This window comes from Nannobrachium achirus, assembly GCF_963921795.1.
Source record: "Nannobrachium achirus genome assembly, chromosome: 16".
Classification (NCBI taxonomy): domain Eukaryota; kingdom Metazoa; phylum Chordata; class Actinopteri; order Myctophiformes; family Myctophidae; genus Nannobrachium; species Nannobrachium achirus.
This window is the reverse complement of record NC_137823.1, coordinates 13,953,262-13,978,740: the sequence shown is the minus strand read 5'-3', so window position 1 is coordinate 13,978,740 and position 25,479 is coordinate 13,953,262. Positions and strand designations below refer to the sequence as shown.

The 25,479-nt window shown below is 43.9% G+C and overlaps 1 protein-coding gene across 1 annotated transcript in view; it reads right to left on the bottom strand.

The window, feature by feature from the left end:
* The window catches only part of LOC308300809 (myelin transcription factor 1-like protein), a gene marked incomplete at both ends in the record, with an annotated part of 75,541 nt that overhangs the window by 38,892 nt on the left and 11,170 nt on the right, over nt 1-25,479 (bottom strand). The window contains 13 exon segments of the mRNA XM_080744708.1: nt 6-241; nt 1,978-2,091; nt 3,468-3,558; nt 6,632-6,772; nt 11,597-11,757; nt 11,759-11,903; nt 12,635-12,768; nt 13,230-13,518; nt 14,289-14,454; nt 15,254-15,464; nt 16,792-16,936; nt 17,424-17,589; nt 18,444-18,657. Coding sequence (XP_080600834.1) covers nt 6-241; nt 1,978-2,091; nt 3,468-3,558; nt 6,632-6,772; nt 11,597-11,757; nt 11,759-11,903; nt 12,635-12,768; nt 13,230-13,518; nt 14,289-14,454; nt 15,254-15,464; nt 16,792-16,936; nt 17,424-17,589; nt 18,444-18,657 — 2,213 coding nt within the window.

The following is a 25,479-nucleotide window of genomic DNA, read 5'->3' as shown; positions in this document are numbered from 1 at the left end:
CGTACCGTCGTAGCTCTTAGGGGAGGTGTCTCGCGCGTGGTGGTGGCCCTTGGACAACGGCCCTCTCTTGCCATAGACGGCGGAGGAGGCCCCCTGGTGGCCGTCGTAGGCTCCGTACTCGAAGCTGGTCTTGGAGTACTTCTCCAGCTCCTTGGCCAGGTTGGAGCGAGGCGTGCTGGTGGGAACGTTGTTCTTGTAGCCGTACTGAGGGATCTCCAGCTGCTTGACGAAACACATGGGCCTGCGAACAACGCAAAGAAAATAGTCCATGGGCCATGGACGAGATGTCGGTGTACCGAAAGGTGGCAAAGGTTACTTAGCATTTTTGAGAAGCTCTATGTCTGTAGATGATATGCTGGTATGATAACCCTTCCTGAGTCACAGCTAAAGTGGTGTTATCAGCTGCTAAAGTTGGGGTCCCATTAACCTTTATCTAACTTTTATCTAAAACTTAATCTGTTTTTATTAGCATATGAGGGGTCAAACTAGGGATTTTTCATGACTCTGAATCCATTGCAATTATTTGTTTTGCGCGAAAAAAATCTGTGGGATAAAAAACCGGCCCCCACTAAACTGTGAAAAGTGATGACTCCCCACTAAACCATAGTTTTGTGGGGACATTTTATCCCCAGGAATGTTTTTCATGCAAAACACATGCTTGCAATGGATTCAGAATCATGAAAAACACTGATAAGTAACCTTTGCCACCTTTCGGTGTGTGGTTGCCGTGACGTGAGTCAAACTTTTAGAATTTGAATTTTCCCCATCAATACAATAAACAAGTTCAATACACCAACATCAATACACCAAATGTATAGAATTATCAATCTAGACACAGATAACGTAGCCTAGGTAGACCGAGCACATAATCAGTAAAAAAAAAAAAGAAGCTATATATGAAAACCTACCCTGCAAGCCAAATGACGTCATGATGACGTTATGATAACGACCTCTGGTGACTCCGGTGACGTTCAGAACTAGGCCAGATCACAGCCCATATGGAGATGATCTTGACGTCTTTACCAGGACGTCATATGGACTTATTTGTTTGACAGGATTACTGTTATTGTTTGTGTGGTGGGTCGCACAGTGTGGTGAGTCGCAGCCCCAGCCGGAAGCCTCAAAAGTCTAGTGTCTGCTCTCGTTCCATAGGGATATCCCTTTGGAGTAATGGTTAAGATATTGGACTTTCACGTGGGAGACCTGGGTTTGAAGCCGGGTGGGGAGGTTCGGATCACCTCCATTACATTTGTAATGTTAGTTTGAGCATATAAGGTTATATTCTGGGACTCTGGGACATATCTGACTAGTTATGATATTTATCTGGCCTCGATTGGACCCCGTTTTCATGGGCAGGATTTACCGGTACGTTGGTTGAAATCACGTGATATTCTAGCCTTGAATTGATTTGGCCCCAATCGAGACGTCACTGATTGGTCAAGGTCCTGACTGTGCTTGCTGGGTAAGAAATGCTATCTAGCTTTTCTTAGGTTTTTATATATAGCTGTTTTACTATAGTGCAGGGTTCCCCAATTCGTTTTCCCCAAGGGCCGAATTATGTCTAGGGTACCAAGCCGAGGAGCGACGGTGGCGTTCCCGCTACTCCAGCGACAGTTCAGATATCGTCGTTGTCGGGTGAAATTATTGTATGTCCAAAACCGTTCGTTTTGCATTTATCATTTATTAAATTATTTAAACTAGTGAAAACAGCCGATCTGCTCGTAGATCTGCTGTTTTCACTACTTTTGTGCGACGGCCATGTATGATTTGCGAAAGAACGTAAGAATTTGGAGATACGAGATTTCCACCCGACAACGACGATATACTAGTGTTGTTGCTGCTCTTATACCACCATTATTACTGGTGTTGGTGTGGGCCAGACAGTAGCCCCCCGCGGGCCGCAAATGGCCCGTGGGCCGCCTATTGGGGAACCCTGCTATAGTGCGTCTCCATCACGCCTTGTGTTGCGTTGCGTACCTCAGCACGCGGTCAGAGGCCTGGTTGGACTTGGAGATGGTGGTGTCAGTGGGGTGGATCTTCTCGTGAACCTTGGCTATCTTCTCCGCCGCAGCGATGGGGCACCCTGACAAACTGCTTGCACACGCAGGCACGCACACGCACCGTGTGTTAATAGGACGCACACAGAAGGTGTACGCACGCACGCACGCACGCACACGCATGTATGCACGCACGCGCACGCACGCACGCGCGCGCACACACACACACACACACACACACACACACACACACACACACACACACACACACACACACACACACACACACACGCACAGTAATTAAACATGAGTCTAATGTGAGAATAGAAGAGTTTTGATAAACAAAGGGGTAATGATAACATCACAGAATGTTAGAAATAGGTGTGTGTCTGAGAGAGAGAGAGAGAGAGAGAGAGAGAGAGAGAGAGAGAGAGAGAGAGAGAGAGAGAGACAGAGAGAGAGAGAGAGAGAGAGAGAGAGAGAGAGAGAGAGAGAGAGAGACGGTTCCCAAAGGAGGTGTTCTATATAACCGGGGCCTGCAGACAGAAAGGTGCAACACTCTGTCTCTCATAACATAGGTGTGTGTGTGTGTGTGTGTGTGTGTGTGTGTGTGTGTGTGTGTGTGTGTGTGTGTGTGTGTGTGTGTGTGCGTGTGTGCGTTGCGACGCGTTGTGAACTTGTAGATCGTCTATTTGTTGGCAAAGAGATTTGGTAGATGGTGGAAAAAAGACTGTATCAAGCACGTATATTATAAGTACGTTTTACCAATAGAGGGTTTAAATGGTACCGTATATGCAGCTCGGCAAACACTGCAGCTCGGTGTGTGTGTGTGTGTGTGTGTGTGTGTGTGTGTGTGTGTGTGTGTGTGTGTGTGTGTGTGTGTGTGTGTGTGTGTCTGGGAGGGGGGGGGGGAGGAGAGAGAGAGAGACAGAGAGAGAGAGGGAGAGGGAGATTTGGTGAGTTCTTTCTTTCTTTTTTGTCCCCTCATTATAGTCATTATACCAATGTGTATTAGTCGCTCCCGCGAGAGTGTGTTGTCAATCCCGCGAGGGTGTGTCGCTAGGACAGGGAAAGGTCGATAATAAAGTAGATTTTCTCCTGTTTTTTCCTCCCATTTTAGTATGAATATTGCATGGGGTCAAACATTTGGTTCAGTGACCACAGAGCTAAAATATGCTTCAAAGCTGTGTTCACGTTCACTCTTCCATTGGAAATAATAGACTCTTAACCTGATTGCCGTCTTCTAAAAAAGGCGGCCACTTACTTCACGCCAATCATTTTTTGTTGTTGTTTACATTCCTTTTTCTTTACATTCCTTTCATTCCTAAACTCCACACGTTGTAACGGGAGTTGCAGACAGATACAGCTGCGGAGCTCTGAATCTGTCTTGAGAGATTAACTTCAGTAAGATACAGGGGAGCATTTTCTTTTTCCCTTATTCTTATTGTTTTTGTCTTGGACGTGACTCACCTGCGATGGGAGTTCCTGTTGCTGTTCACGTGACCTCGTCCTGAGCAGCCGGGGGTCGGACACTTCAGGACGTTCTCATACATGGCCAGGACTGTGACAGACAGACGGACGGACGGACGGACAGACGGACAGGGGGTGGGGAGGAAGGAGGCGTTAGGACACAGGTGATGTTAGGAGGGTTAGGAGGAAAACTACAGTAGTTGTTAAGTATGTTATTCCTGAGACCACAGAGCGGCATGCACCAGACGTGGGTAGAGTTAGATTAGAGCGATGGTAATGGTAATGTAATTGCAAAAGTAATGGTGTGAAATAATTAAGCAGTATTACACGAGAGGGTGTGTGTGTTATCATGATTGACACGCCTGCGTTGTAGCAGGAACAAGCCGAAGACGAGTTCTGTAGGCAGCAGTGAGTAGAAGCAACATTTTGTCTTCACACAAATACATACATTTATTCTGAAAGTTACTTAACTGTAAGTGAGTTAATTACTACCCTCCTCTGACTGTATATGCATGTCTTCAGTATCACTGTTAATACAATTAGTAAGCTAATTAACATCTGCAGCGTTCAAAACAATGCAGTCACGTTAAGTTACAAAGACCACAAGTCACAGTGAGCCGGGGGAAACAATGGGAACAAATCATAACCTTTACACAATGAAATCCTCAGTGGTGAATTATCCACGTATCTAACTCTGAGAGTACGAATCCATTTGTACACTCGCAGAGTTCAAATAAAGCTGAGCATTTCTTTTTTCCTAAATTTTTCTAATGATTTTGTAACCCATTTTTCACCCAGTGCCAATTGCCTAAGCTGTAATCCTGGGCGCTACTCTCCCTCTGCCAACCTGGGGAGAGCCCCGAACTGAGCTCATGCTTCCTTCTGTGCATGAGGAGTGAGCAGGCCGCTTCTTATCACCTGACAGGGGGGAGTTTCCCCGGTTGGACATATATATAGCGCATGGAAGGAACACGTTATTCCAACCAGTTCCTTTCCCCTCCATGAGGCACCCCGGCTGGCCAGGGGGAGGCAGCACAGAGACCAGTATTACTGCATGTTTTTGTGAGGGTATCTACCCTAGGAGACTTGGGAGAACATACAAACTCCACACAGAAAAGCCCTTTCGCCCACCCCAACTAGGGTGTGAGAGAACAAGCCCCCGGCGCCCACAGCGGGAATCGAACCCCGGACCAAAGCTGAGGATTTTGACAGTGTGGGTGTACTTAAAACATGCAGTGTAGAGTAGCGAAGTACTGACATCACTCATCCATCGCTTGGTTCCCAGAAGTAATTTATCTACGGAGAATATCGATATAAGAATTGTGTTCCAAAAATAAACAAACTGTCTCTGAAATATTGTCAGGGGAGGTGGCTCTGTATCGATTAATGATAGTCAGTCACTAATATTTGATACAGTCTGTTTCTGGCAAATATAGAACTAATTTGGCGGCAGTTACATTAGCGTTTTCTCACCGTCAATTGATTCTTCATATCCATATGAGTACTTTTGGAAAACTGTTCTTATTTGACACGATATGTAGAAAGGTCTATGTCAGTGCTTCTCAAACTTCAAAATTTGAAGGTCTCCCCTTAACTTTGACAGAGTACAAATGGAGCCAAATGGACCCGTCCATTTGGTTCCATTTGTACGCTGTCAAAGTTACAGACTTGTAAGAGTCAATTTAGACCCCCATAAAGAAACATAGAGAGTCCCTGAAATCCAATTTGAGAACCACTGGTCAATGGGAATTCAGAATGGGGTAAAGGAAAAACAGGACGCTGGTAGGATGTGTAAATGACATCAGACTTTGGTGCTCTATGAATGGTTCACAGTGTTCATGAGGATGATGTGTGTTGATCCTACGCATTCTCACACAGGCCTGATCTGTCCATATCGGTTGACGGCTGGGGACAGATTTGACCATAAACGGCAGCGTGTGACGTCACAGGGGTGACGTGCTAGCAAGATTGATGTTATTTATTCTGCTTTTATTCAACATTGTGGAACAAAGTGCTCACTTAGATTTGACCGCAGCTGTCAATCCCAAAGGCCGACTGCGACCTCTACTTGTACTCTCTGTGTCAGCATAAGATATAATCTGTCCTAAGTGATACCAAACATGGACGTCCTTAACTTAACCAGTCAGCATTATTGTATATTACGCTGTCACTTAGCGTAGACTGTTTATATCTATCACCATTTAGGGGGAGAGTGTCTCTGGGTTTAAAGAGGTGTTGATGACAGGTGGTTTGGGCAGGGCGCATATAGCGTTGTCATCAGTTCGACGTCCCATTAGTCAGAGGCTGGTGAATGCTAACCTGCCGACGCTGGTGAATGCTAACCTGCCGAGGCTGGTGAATGCCAACCTGGTGAATGCTAACCCTAACCCTAAACCAGATGGGGACGCGAATGCTTTCGAGTCCCCATCCGGAATCAAAAATATAATTGAACTCAAGTGTCCATGATGTGAGTAATCAATGAGAAAGAAGTTTTATTTTGGTGGTGAACTACTCCTTTAACCCAAACCCCATGTATGTGTGTCTTATGGCTCCAAAGCTACAAGCTAACCAGCTAGTGTTGTAGGCTGGAAAACGCTAAGGAGGAAAAGGAAAGAGAGTTATGTGCGTTTCCCTGCAAAACGTAACATGGGAGTGGGCAGATCGTCTTTTCTTTTTTATCCCACCTACTCACTGTCACTTGCTACGACTTGAGTGGTTCCACTCCATCACGATTTGCAATTAAATGAAATAAAACAGACAGTCAATCTGGTCTGTGGCAGCGTGGAAACTCAATATCTGGTCAATATGGTGACATGGCAATCAATTAGTTAAAATGGTAGTGGTACCAGGCTGGCCATCACTGTAACGTGAGATAATATGAAACTATGAAGACTAACAATGATGGGTGTGTGTGTGCATGTGTGTGTGTGCGTGCGTGCGCGCGTGTGTGTATACCGGTATGTTTACATGCAGTCTCAGGTGGACACAGAGAGGATGTTCACATCACAACACAGACCAAAGGTCATAGGTCGGCCACACTGATGAAGGACGCACAACATTAACAAAGAAAAACAAATGAAATTATGACAAACTAAAAACTTGATGCATGAAGAAATTCAACATCAATGCGTCAGTGATAGTGATAGGTAGGTATGTGTACTCACTCTCAGGCGGGACCCGGTCCTTGTGGGGACATCCAGACAGACTGCGGTGATGGGGGTACAGGCCGGTCACGTGACCCGTGCCGTCACAGCCCGGGGTGGGGCACTTACTCTCCTTCTTGTCCATCCTGCTGGACGAGGAGTCTGGGGACACAAAGATTGTTATGAGATTAAAAGCATTGGTTGTGAAATAATTATTCTAAAGGTGTATTAGACAAGGGCACGCGGCTGAATGTGTACACAAAAAGAAAAGATGCACAGTACGTTCATCTCACGGGAGAAAAGTGTGCATTTTCGTATTTCTTTACAAATGTACGCCGGAGCAAAATCTATGCTGAATGTGTCTTATCTGCATTTCTCTCCCCTATGGAGACCAGACCCTACTACTACTACTACTACCAGTAAGACTCCCTAATCGGGAGATAAGCGACCGTCACGTTACATACACAAACTTTAGAAGGCAATCGTAGCCAATCAGGAGGGAATATGGGAAATGGGACAGATCCATGTTGATGACATGACTTTAGAGATACTGTGCACCACTTTGGGTGATTGTAGGGCATAATCTGTAGGAGTAGTATCCACAAATGTGTTTTGCAAAAATCTGCCTGATGGTGGCGCTAGAAGAGGGGAATTTGAGAAATCTGGGCTGGAGGTTGTGATTTGCCATCCAAGGAGTGTGTGTTTGGCATAGATAGGGCCAACGGTGCCAGGGATGGAGTAGGGGCAAAAGTGTGACGCGACGGACAGACGGATGGGCAGACAGACGGACAGACAGCCGGTGGAGCTTTTCATAGTAACTAACTTGCAACCTGACGGTCGCAATCATAGTAACTTGTGACCTGACGGTCACAACTACTACTACTACTACAGCATGAGCGATATGTTTTCAGTCACAGACAATCAGGCCACATTCTAAGCCAGTGGTTCTCAACTTGGGGGTCGGAAATAATTTGGAGGGGTCCCCATATGCTTCTCTGAATGTGCAACAACGATGTGCAATAACAGACAAACAAAAGAAAACTGCTGCTGTGAAGCTGTCAGTTCAGCAGGAGACTGTCTGGCTTCTGCTCAGTTAAGCACCATGGACAGAGTCACTACATCTAACACAATACAGGGAGCTGTCAGTTCAGCACCATGGACAGAGTCACTACATCTAACACGATACAGGGAGCTGTCAGTTCAGCACCATGGACAGAGTCACTACATCTAACACGATACAGGGAGCTGTCAGTTCAGCACCAAGGACAGAGTCACGCAGCCATCTAACATAGGGCAGTTCAGCATCATGGACAGAGTAGTGACTGAAAATAACTTTGTACTTATAGTCAGGTTCCTTATGTATTTTTGTCGGATTTTTGTGAAGATTTGTAAAACTATACATTTTTGGAATCTTCAGAGCATGGGGAATCCAAAAATCAATGTTCCCATTTGCACAGACACCTGCAAAGCCGCCATTTTGGACGTTCAAAATGGCCGACATAAAATACATCATTTGTGCTATCTTGGCTTCTGGACAACCTAGAAACTTAATTAAACATGCCAATCCTATGTTTTCTGGGTCAAGGAATCAAATGAGTAAATGTTGGGTGTAAAATGTTCCGGACCCCCACCCCCTTTCTGGGGGTTATCTATTTTGGGACCTCCCAGAACAGTACGCCAGCCAGTTAATGTCCTAATTTCATAATATTAGAGTTGTGTTGTAGGTTTTAAAACCTCCTGGGTTCATTTATTATACTTTTAAAGCAGCCAGAATAATCCTTCTGACCTTTGGTTGGGGTCTTTCCTCACCTGGGACCCCCAGACAGACCCCTGAGTCTGTCTCAGTAATCGCTCTGCTCCAGAACAATGTTAAATTAGATCATAATTGAAGCATAAAAGTTGTTGTAGCTGGGCTCTGAAAACAAAAAGGAGTAGTAGCAAATACCAGGGGTCTTCCACAGGGAGCTACTACAGAGTTACTACAGGGGCCCACCAAATCTTGATGGGATTTGAAACTTGAATGTTTTTAATTATGTATTCAGGGTTTATGTACCGATGTTTCTGGTTGACATTGGCACATTTCACTCAGGTTTTTTCATCTCACTCATGTCACTTCGTCTGCTGACCTCACTCAGCAACGAAATATAAATAAACGAAAATAAAAATAAAACAATTCAGAGGAGGCAAGCAGTGATCGCCGCATGATGTGCACTGCAATGTAGTTTCAAATGCACTACATTGCAGGCGCTTTTTGAGAATAAAAAACTAAAAAAGAAGAGGAAGACACGTGTGACATGCATGATCTGGGCAGATTGCCCCAGGAAATGTGCCAATCTCAACCCAAAACAACGGTATTGTACTTTGATGGTTTATTAGTATTCTCAGTATTATTTATACATTCTTTGTGTTGGACAGTTATGGTTGACAGGTGTTACTGCTGGGATTGCAATATTTAAGCTATTGCAACTTCATATTTTGGGACACGCAGACTAACATGTCCATTTATTGCACTGCACTCACTGACAACACAACACACCCACCTCTGTGTTATCGTCACCCCAAAACCCGCACCCATCCTCTTAAAGAGCCCATGGTCAATTATGCCCAATGGAGATTCACTACAATACAGTAATTTCAGACATGCAGGATCTATTCGTCTTTATCATCGTCATCTTCAATGTCCAACCTAATAGTGTTGACACAGTCTCCACCATAGCATAGAGTGGAAGGCAGGTTATTTGAGCAGGGAGGGCAAGACCCCTGACTGGAACATACCCTCCACTCTCTGAATTTCACCCATTTTCTTCGATTGGTGGAAGCTTAGGGCAATTTGTCAGGTATGATTTATCCCGCATTGTGACATAGTTGGCAAGGAGGATATGTGGTAGCAGTGCAGCACGAGTTGGTTGTTGGACCTTTTGAACTGTAAACACGGCATGCAACATGCTCCAATGACTGCAATGTTGATGGAAGCTCACCATTAATAAGCTCAGTAGAAATGGAACTCTTGCTAAGGTCCTTGAAGCGGTTAATGGCTGAATGTCATCATTATCAGGCTTCAAGTAGGCGTTGACCCATGACGAATTGTGTAGGCCAAGGAACCCTTTACATTTGTGACATTCAATAACTTGAACTCGCTCAAATATATCTACTTACTTTTGTTTTGTACCTTGGCTTTGACTGTTGCAAATTTACAGCAGTGTCAGAAAGTGGAGGGTATGTTCCAGTCAAGTGTCTTGCCCTCCCTGCTTCAAAGGCTTTTTTTATTGATTTGATTGAAGTATTTATTAGAAGTTTTGCATAGGATAAATTACAGTTTCATGACAGTACAGTTCACTGATACAAGGTCAACTAAAAGGAAACTAAGTTAAGGCATAATACGTTGAGATCCTTCGCTTCAACTCATATAAATATAGGCAATACTTGAGCTCATCAAATGTGTCTGCAAAGCAGATTGCAAGGGATGGTGCAGCTGCTTAAACAATACAAACAAAGACTGTCAACATTATTAGGGAGGACATGTAGTGAATCTCTTTGGGCATAATTGACCATGAGCTCTTTAAGAGGATAGGGTATTGGTTTTGGGGTGACGATAACACAGAGGTGTGTATGTTGTGTTGTCAGTGTGAGTGCAGTGCAATAAATGGACATGTTAGTCTGCGCGCCTAAAGTAATACCTTGCAACAGGGACGGCTCCAGGGGGGGGGGCTAGAGGGGGCTTTAGCCCCCCCTAAGCCCGCCCTCCCCACAAACTCAATTAACACCTGTCAACCATAACTGTCCAACACAAAAATGTTATAAATAATACTGAGAATACTAATAAACCATCAAAGGTTACAGTTTCAAATCCCATCAAGATTTGGCGGGCCCCCTCCTGTAGTAACTGAGGACCCCCCAGGGGTCCCGGACCCCCTGTGGAAGACCCCTGGTATTTGTTACTACTCCTTTTTGTTTTCAAAGCCCAGCTACAACAACTTTTATGCTTCAGTTATGATCTAATTTAACATTGCTCTGGAGCAGAGCGATTACTGAGATAGGCTCAAGGGTCTGTCTGGGGGTCCCAGGTGAGGAAGGACCCCAACCAAAAGTCAGAAGGATTATTCTGGCTACTTTAAAAGTGCAATAAATGAGCCCAGGAGGTTTTAAAACCTACAAAACAACTCTACTATTATGAAAATAGGACATTAATTGGCTGACGTACTGTTCTGGGAGGTCCCAAAATAGATAACCCCCAGAAAGGGGGTGGGGGTCCGGAACATTTTACTCCCAACATTTACTCATTTGATTCCTTGACCCAGAAAACATAGGATTGGCATGTTTAATTAAGTTTCTAGGTTGTCCAGAAGCCAAGATAGCACAAATGATGTATTTTATGTCGGCCATTTTGAACGTCCAAAATGGCGGCTTTGCAGGTGTCTGTGCAAATGGGAACATTGATTTTTGGATTCCCCATGCTCTGAAGATTCCAAAAATGTATAGTTTTACAAATCTTCACAAAAATCCGACAAACATACATTTCTTAACGTAACAAACCTGACTATTAAGTCCAGGGGTGCCGCGAGATAACTTGATAATATTGAATTTATTTGGACACTTGAAAAAATATTTAGTATCATTTTAAACTTGAAGTACAAAGTTATTTAACACAGGGAGCTGTCAGTTCAGCACCAAGGACAGTCACTACAATGGGCAACTTCTATTCGGACATTCACTTGTATTCATCCTGGCTGCAGAAAAATGGATATATCTCCGCTTCTTTTCCCATATTGCACGTTTGGTCAAAATTGCCTGTAACACAGATCATTGCGGTTGTGTTTTTTCTTCTCCGCATGAAAGAAAATACTCTTGCGGCCGCGAACGGGGGCCGCCGTGTGCACGGAGCCATCGAAAATCAGGTGAACACAAGGAAAAAGCCTTGGCAGTTAATCTACATTAGTTTATGGCAAAACTATGGCAGCCTGAGTGTCAACAATAACAACGATCTACCTTTAGGATAGTAGGCTCTCTTAGATCCGTCGTGGTGGGCTCTGGACTTGCGCTCCTCGGCTCCACAGCTCTGGCGGGGGCTGAGCTCCCCGCGGTGCAGGTGGTGGTGGTGGTGGTGGTGGTGGGGGTGGCGTCCCCCTCCCCCCCCCCCCCGCCGCTGACCCGTGCTCCAGCGCCATCCTGTCCCTCATGACCTTTGCCCTCTGGGACTCCATGGCGATGGCCTTCTCCAGCAGGGACAGGTTGCCCTTGGTCATGTCGAAGGCTTCGTCCGACCTGTCCGAGGTCACCGAGGTCGTGTCTTCGTCTGCGTATCACAGGGTTGCACAGGGACGTGCAGAGAATGTTAGAGAGGCAGGGGCTGACATTTCTAAAAGGGCCTTCTGGTGAAAATATTGAAAATGGCAGACCTCCAAGCTCACAACGCTGCAACGCCTTGGCAGTTAATCTACATCAGTTTATGGCGAAACTATGGCAGCCTGGGTGTCAACAATAATAACGATATACCTTTAGGATAGTAGGCTCTCTTAGACCCGTCGTGGTGGGCTCTTGACTTGCGCTCCTCTGCTCCACAGCAAGTCCAGAGCCCACCCCGACGGGTCTAAGAGAGCCTACTATCCTAAAGGTATATCGTTATTATTGTTGACACCCAGGCTGCCATAGTTTCGCCATAAACTGATGTAGATTAACTGCCAAGGCTTTTTCCTATTGTGTTTACCTGATACCTGAGGTATGGCATGGAAAGAGGGGCATTTGAATTTCTTTCACCATAGTGAAAACAGCATTCATGGTCTGGAGAAGGCACTTTTTACAGACAGATAAAAAGGCATGTCTGATATTGATTTCTACGGTATGTGTGCACATGCCTGATGGGGTATATCACAGTTACCTGAAGCTAACTGAGTTGAAGCTAAAGAACTTAGATGAAAAATGATAGTTGACTACCTTTTTTTCACTGACGAAAACAACATAAAAACTAGATAAAAACTAAGCTGATGACAAAGACTAAGACTAATGTATATTTAGATAGATGTGTACCCTGGTCATGTGGCTCCTGGTACCCCGGCTGGGATGCAGGGCTGAGCTGCTGCTGGTCCAGGTTGATGAGATGGACCATCTCTGAGTAGCTCCTGGGTTCCTCTGGATGATGCACCTCCTGGCAGCCTTCAAACCTGATGGAACATGGAACCATGCCATGGTTTAACATGTTTTCCTTTTCTTATTCATTATTATACTTCATTTTCCCAAAATATTGAATAACTAGCGAAGTGAGTTGAGTTAATTTGAGTTCTATTCATCAGTTAATTTCATCAAGTGTGAGGTTGACACTAAAGAAACAATAAAACTGCGGTGCAGGACCAACAGTGGAATAGGCAATGTAAAAGTCCGCACACTGATAATTAAAATATATAATCCTGCGCCGTGTCGCGCAACATTTCCGCGCTAGCTAGTTGGCTTTTAGCTTTGGAATGCTTGGTCGCATCAACGTGGATTCTTTTGTGATAGGCCACGTACCGCGGCATGCACGTGGATTGTGCACGAGCCATGCACCATCGTGCACGATGGACACGCCGCAAGCCCGCAACGACTTTAAAAGGTGAGAAAAAGCGTGGCAGGGAGAAACGTGGCGTACCTGGACAGGTGGTGCTGTTCACTGGGGGGTTGGAGGTGGTGTTGGTGTTGATGGTGGTGGTGGTGGTGGTGGTGGTGTGGGGCAGGGCGCTCGTTAGCGCCGCCAGCGGCAGCAGGGGGCGGGGTTTGCTGGAGTTTGCGGGCCAGGTCGAAGCACTGGTTCCTCAGACACTCCAAACTGCTGAGACACACCTCTTCCTCCTCCTCCTCCTCCTCTTCCTCCTCGCTCTCCTCCCCCCGGACGCCACGCCCGTTGGCCAGGTGGAGGCGCCGCTCCTCGCCGCGGGTACCTGTCGAACCAGGGGGCGAGACCAGTGAGTGTTGTACAAAATAATGACAACATTTCCAGGGCGATGGTGTAATAATACCAGTAAGACTCCCTAATCGGGAGATAAGCGACCGTTGGTCGCTTATCTCCACAATCTGTCGGTAGATAATGCCGGTCTTATATAAGGGTCATTTGTGTACGGTGTGATGTCATACTGATGTCAGCAGTGTGATGTCATACTGATGTCAGCAGCTATGTCTCTATATATGGAGTTATATGTTGTTCGTGTCCAAATATGGGGCTTGTGAGGTCAGACTTAGTGAGATTCGTCGGTTAACATGGTAAAAAACATGGTTGCTATGGTAAACAGTTGGTTGCTAAGGTAAAAAAAACATGGTTGCTATGGTAAACAGTTGGTTGCTAGGGTAAAAAAATGGTTGCTATGGTAAACAGTTGGTTGCTAGGGTAAACAAAACATGGTTGCTATGGTAAACAGTTGGTTGCTAGGGTAAACAGTTGGTTGCTAGGGTAAAACCATGGTTGCTAAGGTGGTTGCTAACGTACACTAACAGACCAGCAACAACAGACTGTTGCCACAGCAACGTACACAAAGGTTTGTGTACACATGTGGTGTGATGTCATACTGATGCGGAGATATGAGCAGGGCAAAGGTGTGACGTGTGACGTGTGACCGACCGACCGACCGACCGACCGACGGACGGCCGGTGGAGGTTTTGATACTAAACTGCGACCTACGGCCGCAATTAACTAACTGCGGACCCGGGTACTCACCAGCCGTGGCCGCCCCCGTGCCTTCTGGGTAGCAGCAGGAGGCGGGGTCTATCTCCTGGTCCTCCTCGGGCAGCAGGGCGGAGCCGTGGCCCTGGGCCAGCAGCTTCAGAGAGTCCACCGTCTCCCTTACCACGTCACTGTCCAGATCCACACCCAGAGAGGAGCCCTGCCATAGAGACACATTATAATATCACTGTCTATCTGCCATAGAGATACATTATATTATCACTGTCTATCTGCCATAGAGACACATTATGTTATCACTGTCTATCTGCCATAGAGATACATTATATTATCACTGGGACTTTAACGGCATAGAGCAGGGGGGGAATGAGTCATAAGCTATCCCTGTACGCTGATGAACTTTTACTTTATGTATCTGATCCTCTATCATCCATCCCTATCTATTCTTAGACCGCTTTGGGAAGGTTTCATGTTACACAATTAACCTTCAGAAAAGTGAAATGTTCCCCCTTAATCATAGTGTTGCCTCGCCCTTTTCTCGTTCAGAATGGTTAAAATGGCTTCAAATAGTTGAGATAATGCAAACATTCACAAGACTTTTCGCTAAAAAACATTTCCGGTTTATTTGTTGAAATGTAAGCTACTTATGAATAGATGGATGAATCTCCCTTTGTCTGTGGCGGGTAGAGTTCACCTAATTAAAGTGATTATTTTGCCGAACCTTTCACACCTCTTTCAGAATATCCTCATTTTCATAAAAAAAATATATATATATTTAGCCTTTTGGACAAGAGCATAACATCCATTACTTGGAACGGCAAAGCACACAGAATTAAAAAGGGTGCTCTCCAAAGGCCGAAAAGAAAACGCCGGTCTCACTTTAATATTCAATCAAGGAATCAATCAATCACTCAATCTGAGTCAAGGTATTTGATGATCTTTTGAGAGTTTCGATTCCGCTAGAGTCTAGACTTTTACACTGAATCCATGTATGAAGTCACCTTCCTCTCCATGTCCTCCTCCTCCTCGTCCTCCTCTTCCTCATCGTTCTCCTCCTCTTCCTCTTCCTCTTCTTCCTCCTCTTCCTCCTCATCCTCGGCGGCGCTGTTGGAGGAGTTGCTGTTGGCGTCCGACTCCGTCATGGCCTCGGCGATCTTCCCCAGGTTCAGCAGAGACTTGGCCACCAGCTCGTCGTAGTTCTCGTACTCCTCTCTGTCGGCAGCCACAAGGGGGCGGTAATTAGTTACATGTACATGAGTAAACGTGTTGAACACATTTTAGTGAGTGAGAGTATTTTTAATGCAACATGCTTTTCACTTATGCGGAAAAGTCTTCTTTTAATCCTTTGCATTAAAGGAGTAGTTCACCCCCAAAATTACTTTTTTTCTATTGATTAGTCACGCCATGGAGAGTTCAATAATATTTGTTGGTTTTTGTCACATTCCTAAGACAAAAATTTGATTCGAGTAAATTTACCCCCATTGATTCCGGATGGGGACCCGTTTCGAAACGGGTCCCCATCCGGAACGAATGGGGGTAAATTTATTGTTATCACATTTTTGTCTTAGGAATGCGACAAAAAACTAAAAATATTATTGAACTCTACTCTCCATGGCGTGACTAATCAATTGTCAATTGAGTGTCCATCATCCATCATATCCAGTACGACCTTGCACGATGCACACGCACGCCGCAGTACTGAGCCGAAATGACAAAAGTCTGTACCTTAATACGTGGAGCGGTTCTAGGGAATATGAGGAAATGTGACGAAGTTGTTTACATTGCGTCACCTCCGCAGGAACAGGAAACAGAGAAATGGGCGTTGTCCTGAAGAAGTTAACAACACTTTTACTTGACTACAGTTTCTTGGCTACTCTAATAAGGCTGGGCGATATTAGGAAAACCTTCGATATTCAATAACGTTGTTGAATACCTCGATATCAATATGACTCACGATATCAGTAAAAACAATTGCATTATATCGTTTTTAATGTTTTTCTGCTTTAGGTCCACTGCCTGCCTAACCCAGATAATTAATAGCATGCACAATGCACAGTACACATACTGTAGAATAAAGAATTTAAATGCCTTATTTCCATTTTCCAACAATGGTTTTATTGAAATAACCACACCTGGATACAGATGGACTGTTTTTTTTGCATGTGCTACATGCATTTATAGTGAGTGTGTCTGTTAATTAATTTGACACTTAAGGTGGTTGCACACTGCTGCGTTTTTCGTTGCGAAATGCGTTTTTCAGGGCAAGGAGAGAGAGATTGATAGAGAGAGCAAGGGACCGAGTGGTGCGCGAAACGGGCGGCAGTGTGCAAACGTGATTGACATAACGTGAGGTTGTTTTTTTTATTTGCGTGCTCCGAAATTCACTCCGATATTCGGCCCGAAAAACGCAGCAGTGTGCAACCGCCTTTACACCTCATACCTCATTTCAAGCCGTCTTCGTCGGTATGTATACCTTGCATGTTGATACTTTGATGAAAGTACATTTTCGACATATTGCCCAGCCTTATGCTCTACCTACCTCTGGTCGTTGCCATTGGCAACCCCTCCAGGATGGATGCTGATGCAGTTGCCCCCGGCAACGCCAACAAGGCTGTGGTTGTTGTTGTTGTCTTTCTGGATGGGAGTGAGTTTGGACTGGCCGCCCATGGCTTTGAAACGACTCCCTGTCCAAAAAGAAAAGAAACAGCACACCTTCTTACATATTTTGATACAAGATATTAAATAATGTATCCTCCCTTAGAAGACCTTCAATATGTTCATTATGAATGATATGAATTGTTTGCTACAGAAAATAAATGCGAAAAAAAAAGTATTTACAATAAACCAAGGCTGTTGTTAGCCTGAAATCAATATCATATCACATAACTAGTACTAGTGGTTCTCAAATGTTTTATTTGCAAGGACCCCCTTAACTCTGAGAGTGTACATTTGAACACTCTCAGAGATTCTGACATGTTAAGGCATTCAATGCTAGCTATTTATGTGTTATTGTCCACTCATTTTGTATGGAACTTAATGGATTTCCACCACAAGCTAGCATGGCGATGACCGCTGCATCCGAGTTGCACAGTAGGAGTATACAACAATAGTTGAAAAACTATCAAGTAACACTGCTTGAGTTATTTCTCCACCACTGCCGACTAAACTCACCAGGCACTGTGTCTTCATCATCTTCATCTTCCTCGTCCTCGTCTCCTTCCTCCTCTTCATCGTCTCCATCCTGTCCGTCCTCCGCTCCTCCCATCATCCCTCTCTCCTCCTCCTCCTCCTCCTCCTCCTCCTCCTCTTCTTCCTCCTCCGTTCTCCCCATCCCTACCTAGGGGTGGGGATGGGACGATATGAACATTTCATATCTCGATGGTTGTGACAAAAGAAATCCAGATTTACGATATCATCGCGATAAGCAGAATCCATTATCCTGGTGTGGAAAATTCGCCAAAAAATAGACAATCTACAAGCTCACAACGCATCGCAATGGTATTTTTGGGGTGGATGTGGCCACATAAAAACATTTTAACTCTTTCTGTAGACTTTTGGGGAAAAATCTAGTATAATAATACCTGATCATCATGTTTAAAGAGGTGGTGCCATGATCCCCCCCCCCCCCCCCCCTCTAAAACATGATTATCAAGTATTATGATTATACTAGGAGGAAGATTTTTTTCCAAAAAAGTATACAGAAAGAGTTAAAATTGGGTTTTTATGTTGCCACACCCCCAGTTCATTAAGTATGCATGGATGGCATGGTGGGTGGTGACCCAGCTCATATAGCCACACCCCACAGTGTTGGGTGAATGGCAATTGGGGAGGAGTTGATACTGTGACACACTTAGTATCTGTGTTTTTTAACTGACACTTTTGACCACAAGGGGCAGCCTCCAAGAGAAAACAAACAAATACTAAGAGAATACATCATTTCTAAAAAAGAAACACACACATCAGGGGGTCTAATGAAGTACTTTCAACCTCCTAGACACATGAAAAACAGAAAAAGTATAAAACTATGGCACCACCTCTTTAAGGGGGGGAAAATAATCATGGCACCCCATCTTTAAACATGACGTCATGCTTGATGAGGCTTGATAAGCCGGGTACTAAAAAAAAGTGTTATCGGGTTTGTAGCGGACCCTTGTTTCGAGCTCCATCCCAAATATCCAAAATATCACCCACCCCCATCTCTACCTCCTCGTCCTCCTCTTCCTCAGAGTATCCCTCTCCTTCCTGCAAGGGCCCCTCCCCTTCCTGCTTCCTGTCCGCCGCGCCGCCGTAGCGGCCCTCCTCTTCCTCTGGCGAGGGGAGGAAGCTGGCTCTCCTCTTGGCGAGGGGCTCCTGAGGCTGCTTCTCCTGGGCTTTACGCTTCTTGGCCAGGGGACAGCCGTACACACTGGGACAGGATGAGGAGAGACCAAGGTTAATGATCCTTTTTTATTATAGCTTTAACCCATTCAGAACGGGTACACAGTATTGTGTATCATTATTTTACGCTTTAACTATTGAAAAATAGCAGATACAAGCTCACAGCACGGCACCGAGCGAGGGCTTGGAGCGCAAAGGGCCTAAGTGACATTTTCATTTTTTTCACAGGACAGTTTTTCATTGATTGTAATAATTAAACTACAAACAACATTAAAAAAGTATAATTTAAAATACATTCATTGAAGCCTAATCTGTATTAAAGTATATTGATTAAACATATTTCTTTTTATTAAATAATTACAATCAATGGAAAGCTGTCCTGTGAAAAAAAATTAAATGTCACTTAGGCCCTTTGCGCTCCAAGCCCTCGCGACTGCTGCGCTGTGAGCTTGTAGATCTGCTATTTTTGAAAAATCGTGAAAATTAGAATTTTGACCCTATTCTATAAGTGTCTTTTGAATCCTTCTAAGACTTTTTGAAAACCCTATATGTTTCTATGTCAGCAATCTGGCCAGCCATCGTCAAAGAAAATGTACTTTTCACTTAGAGCTCAGTTAGTCTGTTCTTGAGAGACTACTATGTCAGTGGTTCTCAAACCTTTTCATGTGAAGGACCCCCAAAATGATATTTATTTGGACAAGGACCCCCATCACAAAATATTTAGTTCCAGGGACCCCCCCAGAAGCAAAATTTGAGTTACAAACGTTCGCTTTGAAAATACATATATTCAAAGATTTGCACACATTTTCACGACTTTTAAAAAAAATAGCAGATCTACAAGCTCGCAGCGCGGCACTCGGTGCTGCGCTGTGAGCTTGTATATCTGCTGTTTTTCACTGGTTAAAGCATTCAATAATTCTAGGCCTAAATGGGTTAATAAAGGACGTTAGAGATGAGAGCAGGTCTGAAACCCAGGTCGGAACACTGTGTGAAGATAACACCACTGACTGTACTACTGGACCAACATGCCAGTGGTTCCCAAACTTTTTCGTGTCAAGGACGAACGACCCCCAAAATGTTGTACTGTATCAGCAGTGGCGCGGGACAGTGGGGTGCTTTTGGGTGGCGGCGAGTAGAACTAGGCCATATACTGTATGGCCACAACTGCACAAGGCTTAAAGGAGTAGTTCACCACAAAAATGACTTTTTTTCTATAGATTACTCATGCCATGGAGACTTGAGTTCAGTAATATTTTTTTGTATTTGTCGCATTCCTATAACAATAACTTGATTATAATAAAAAAAAAGTACCCCCATTGATTCTGGATGGCCCCCCGAATGCATTTGGGTCCCCATCCGGAATCAATGGGGGTACATTTACTATAATTATATATTTTTTGTCTTAGGAATGCGACAAATACAAACAAATATTATTGAACTCAAGTCTCCATGGCATGAGTAATCTATAGAAAAAAAAAGTCATTTTGGGGGTGAACTACTCCTTTAAGTACAATGTTGCGGTATTTGTACTTTACTTGAGTACTTCCAGCTTACAATACTTTTACTTCTACTCCACTACATCTGGGATCCAAATATTGTACTTTTACTCCACTACATTTATTTGAAAACTTTAGTTACTAGTTACTTTGCAGGTGTAAATTATAATATTATATAACACAGATTAATACCCTTTAGCCCTATTTTATACTATAGGCTATTTGAAAATAGCCGATCTACAAGCTCACCGATCTACAAACTCACAACGCGCCGCGATGCGACGCGTTGTGAGCTTGTAGATCTGCTATTTTCAAACATTTTGTACTTTTACTTTTGGTACTTTTAACTACATTTTGATGCCAACACTTTCATACTTTTACTCAAGTACGTTTTTAATTCTGGACATTTACTTGTAACTGAGTATCTACAGTGCAGTATTGATACTTTTACTTAAGTAAAAAAAAACAGAGTACTTTTTACACCACTGCTGAAACCCAGGTCGGTACACTGTGTCCTGTGTGAAGATAACACCACTGTTCTACTGGACCAACATGCCAGTGGTTCCCAAACTTTTTTCATGTCAAGGACAAAAGACCCCCAAAACTATATGTACTGTGTCAGCAGTAGCGCGGGACAGTAGGGTCAGGGTGCTTTTGGGGTCCCCATGGCGGCGAGTAGAACTAGGACATAATATGGCCACAACTGCACCTCAACAGAGTGCAGTCTAGTCCAGTCAGGGACACATACTAGGTTCCAATAGAGTAGGGATGTCTCCCAGTCCCATGAGCCATGACTACCAAATGTGCACTATTAGGCAAATGATGGCTCGTTAAAGGTGTATTCAGTGATAATGAAAGTGGCCGGGGGTCATCTTGTCCCTTACTAGCCTTACACTGTGGAAATGTTTAGTTTTTTATAGATTTTTTATACCATTATAATGTTCTCGTTTTGATCATTAGACCCAATCACTGAATATCGGTAGGCCTACGTCTCCAGCTTCAGGATATGTATGATACTACGAGACTGTGGCATTTTATTCAGGAGTTCAGTAGTTTACAATACTGTATAGGCATTTAGCAGAAGTTCTTAATTCAGAGCGACTGTGGTTCTCAAAACCTTTATTTTGACCATCATAAGTTTAACTAAACATCATAACATAACTACGGCCATGCGCTACCCTGATTGGTCGAGGACTGGCTGGCCACCTCTGAAAAATGAATCTAGCTATGCTCGTAACACGGGCCATGGTGGAAGTCCTTATTTCTACCACTTTTTCGAGTCACGTGTTCAAATACGGGATTCTGATTGGCTAAATTCCGGAGGTTATGACAGAACAACTGCCGCAAAGTTGTGTGAGGACTTGTCCGAGATCAATGCGCCTCAGTGTACATCCGGGGACTTCAGGAGGTAGTCGGAACACCTTTCCCCCAACCAACAAATGACCGTGGCAACGGTCCTATGTTTACTAACGTGCATGCTATAGTCGCCGATTTATTTGGATCCAATGCAATCCGCCAACTTTAAAGCCCCTTTTCTCTGAACCTATGCCTTTCTGGAAGCGAACAGCCTCTATTTACGGCCGGAACGGTACTTCTAACTGACGTTAGCTTAGCTGTAAGCTAGACGCATGGATTAGTATGGAGTTGGCGCCATCTGTTGGTGAGTAGAAGATGTTGTTGGTGGAACTATCTGCTGTCTCGCGGAAGTTTTATAGGCAATAATGATTGTAACTTAAGATCCTTGCAAGTTACAACTATGTGTTTTCTTTCATGTATAAGGGAAAAAGTGGTAGAAAAGCTATTTACCACTCGGGGTCGGACATTATGCTCTGATAATGTCCTGTGTGAGGGTGTTATCGGACTCGGCTTCGCCTCGTCCGATCACCCCCTCACACAGGACATTATCAGAGCATAATGTCCTCTCACTCGGGGTAAATTGCTTACATGGTCAGCACACATTCTAGTGAATGGAAAATGTGGCAATTATATTTTTATTTGAATGAAATACAATCACTGAATATACCTTTAAGTCAGTGCCAGTATGCGTTACTTTCACTTCAAAGACAATCAGCTGAGCTGAAATTAACAGCAGCTGCCTGCGTGTGTGCGTCCATTTTCTGTTGAAAGTACTTCCCAATAGTCCCTCAGTTCTCCCCAAAAGCAAAAGGACAATGGTAGTAGGCCTATGTTATTATTGCATTAAGGCTAGATACCTAGAATGTGCAATAATGCAACTGAAAGTCAATGTTCAGATGCATTGTATTGCCTTTTCATCAAATAATCCAATTAATTTCTTGAATTAATGAGTTTGCGAAACTTAGCCGGAAGCTAATTTAAATCAAAACTAGGCTATGCATTTTCTGTACTTATCATGAGTCATATCGTTATCGAGGCATCAACAATGTTATCAAATACGGTATGTTATCGTGCAGGCTTACAGTAAATGGTTGCGACCGTAGGGAGAGACCTTTAACCACGACTTTATTAATCTTTAGTTACACTTACAAAATTCTCAGGACATTCTAAAAGGTATCAAAACAAATACATTAGATTTAAAAACTTTTTTCTTTCTTATAAAAAGGACCAACGATTCTTGCTCAATACTGCACAGGACATCCTCTTGCCCTCCCATGTAAACAAATTCTTCCAGACGAGAAAGGTAATTCTTCCAGACGAGAAAACGCCATCCTAATTCGAGCTGCAACCAATCCCTTTGTCATGAGTTCTTCTTCAACTGACCCTGCTCACTGGATTTTGGCATCTGGCCTTCCCCCTTGAAAGCCAGATGCTCATTTTTACTTGTGCAACCAAAAAGTTTTGTAATCCCACTCGTGCCTTTTGTGATACTTTATACTTTGGCCCAAATATAAACATTTCATCACTTAGCACTCCATTAAAACCACTAAACCATCAGCGCAAACAGACTACCAAGCCTTGGGCACCTTAACCACAGATGTTCAAGTGTCTCGTCCTCCTGACAAAAGGGACAGCTTTTACTGGCCCTAGAGTCAATGTGTGCCACATGTCTGTTAGTAGCCACGACCCCATGCACTATCCACCACTGTAGAGAGAGAGAGAGAGAGAGAGAGAGAGAGAGAGAGAGAGAGAGAGAGAGAGAGAGAGGCAGACAGTGATGATGGAGAGAGGCTTGTTTTTGACTGTTCCTCACACTCAGCAGGTGTGGTTTCAAAGCTCAAGGTCACCTTGACACAGGAGCTGTGGCTGAACCCTGAGGTTGCGAGTTAGTCTCCTCTCAGCTCTTCTACCGTCCCACCTACCCTAGCTGTCTCCCTCTCTGCCGTCCTGTCTGTCTCTCCTAAGCTGTCATCACGCTCTCTTGCTGTGAGACGCTTGCGATTCTGAGAACACGGTGATGATGACAGACAGACACACAGACAGAGCTGTGATCATTCAACATTTCTAACGCTGTGATAGCACTTCACACTGCACTACATCACACACATACACTCGACGGCACGCAAGCACACACGCACGCACGTACGCACGCACACACACACGCACACACACACACACACACACACACACACACACACACACACACACACACACACACACACACAAACACTGTCACAGTGCGTGTGTGCGTGCGTGACCCTATGTCCCCACGGGCAGACCGGCCCAATTAAAATTCCACAGGTAATTAAAATACAACTGAACACACGCTGTAATTATACAGAGAGAGAGAGAGAGAGAGAGAGAGAGAGAGAGAGAGAGAGAGAGAGAGAGAGAGAGAGAGAGGGAGAGAGAGAGAATAATTACTAGTCCATACCCGTCATTTCCACCCACTGTCCGTCCGGCCTATGGGACTTCAACCCACGACTACAGATCCCATGGTCTCCAGGGACCGTTCACAAAAACGCTAATGAACAGATTAGATTTGTAGTAAAAGTAACTTGTTACGCTACATCAAGATGACTGACATTAAGAAGTATTCAGTTACGTTGCAGGATTGCCTTCTGAGAAAAGTAACTTGTTACTGTAGATCATTTTTGCCTTAACAACGCTTTCCTTAGACGGAGATCTCGTTTTTTTCCCAATTAAGTATATGTACACTTGTGTCAGCGAAACAAATACATCTTCATTATAAGAAACAACTGTTCAGAATCTCCAGCTTGGTAGGCTGCAGATAACCAACATAGCCAGCCCATCTGGGCGAGGTCGCTTTTCACCCTTAGGCGTTTTACTGGTATAATGTACTACTAGTAGTACCAATTTATAGTGTTCATAGTGATTCTTTAATACTAGTAAGACGCCTGATGTATATCAGACCAGTTACCCATATGGAGACCCTTAGTACCCATATATGGAGATCCATGTACTGTATATGGAGATATGCTGTGAGAGCCCAAACATGCTTACTCAGTTATTCGCTATGTGATGTATATGACATCTGACATCATACCCTTTATGCCCATACATGGAGATCCCTGTCTGTAGAACCAGCCGTTAGTGTGGTATGTTGCCGATGTGGCCTCCATATATAGGCATTCCCATATGAAGTCCTGTTAGATATATGGGATTAATATTGATGACATCAGGGAACTCCATATATACTAGTAGTTATTGTGTTAAGTAATGCAGTGATAAAATACAATGTACTAATGTACTACTAGTAGTAGTAATAGTAGTAATAGTAATGCAGTGATACAATGTACTAATGTACTAGTAGTAGTAGTAATAGTAGTAATAGTAATGCAGTGATAGAATGTACTAATGTACTAGTAGTAGTAGTAATAGTAGTAATAGTAATGCAGTGATAGAATGTACTAATGTACTAGTTGTAGTAATAGCAGTAATAGTGTTGATTGTAATGCAGTGATATCTACATGTACTAATAGTATTAGTAAGTGTGTTATTGGTAATGTACTAATGTACTACTAGTAGTAATAGTGTTGATAGTAATGCAGTGATATAATATAATGTTTTAATGTACCACTAGTATTAGTAATAGTAGTAATAGTGTTGATAGTAATGCAGTGATATAATATAATGTTTTAATGTACTACTAGTATTAGTAATAGTAGTAATAGTGTTGATAGTAATGCAGTGATATAATATAATGTTTTAATGTACTACTAGTAGTAGTAATAGTAGTAATAGTGTTGATAGCAATGCAGTGTTATAACACACAGAGTAAAACATGTGATAATGTGTCCATAGGAACACCATGAACTCAGTTGCCTCCATACTGCAGCAGAGCTGTCACCATGGCGACACTCACACACATACACACACACACACACACACACACACACACACACACACACACACACACACACACACACACACACACACACACACACACACACACACACACACACACACACACCCAG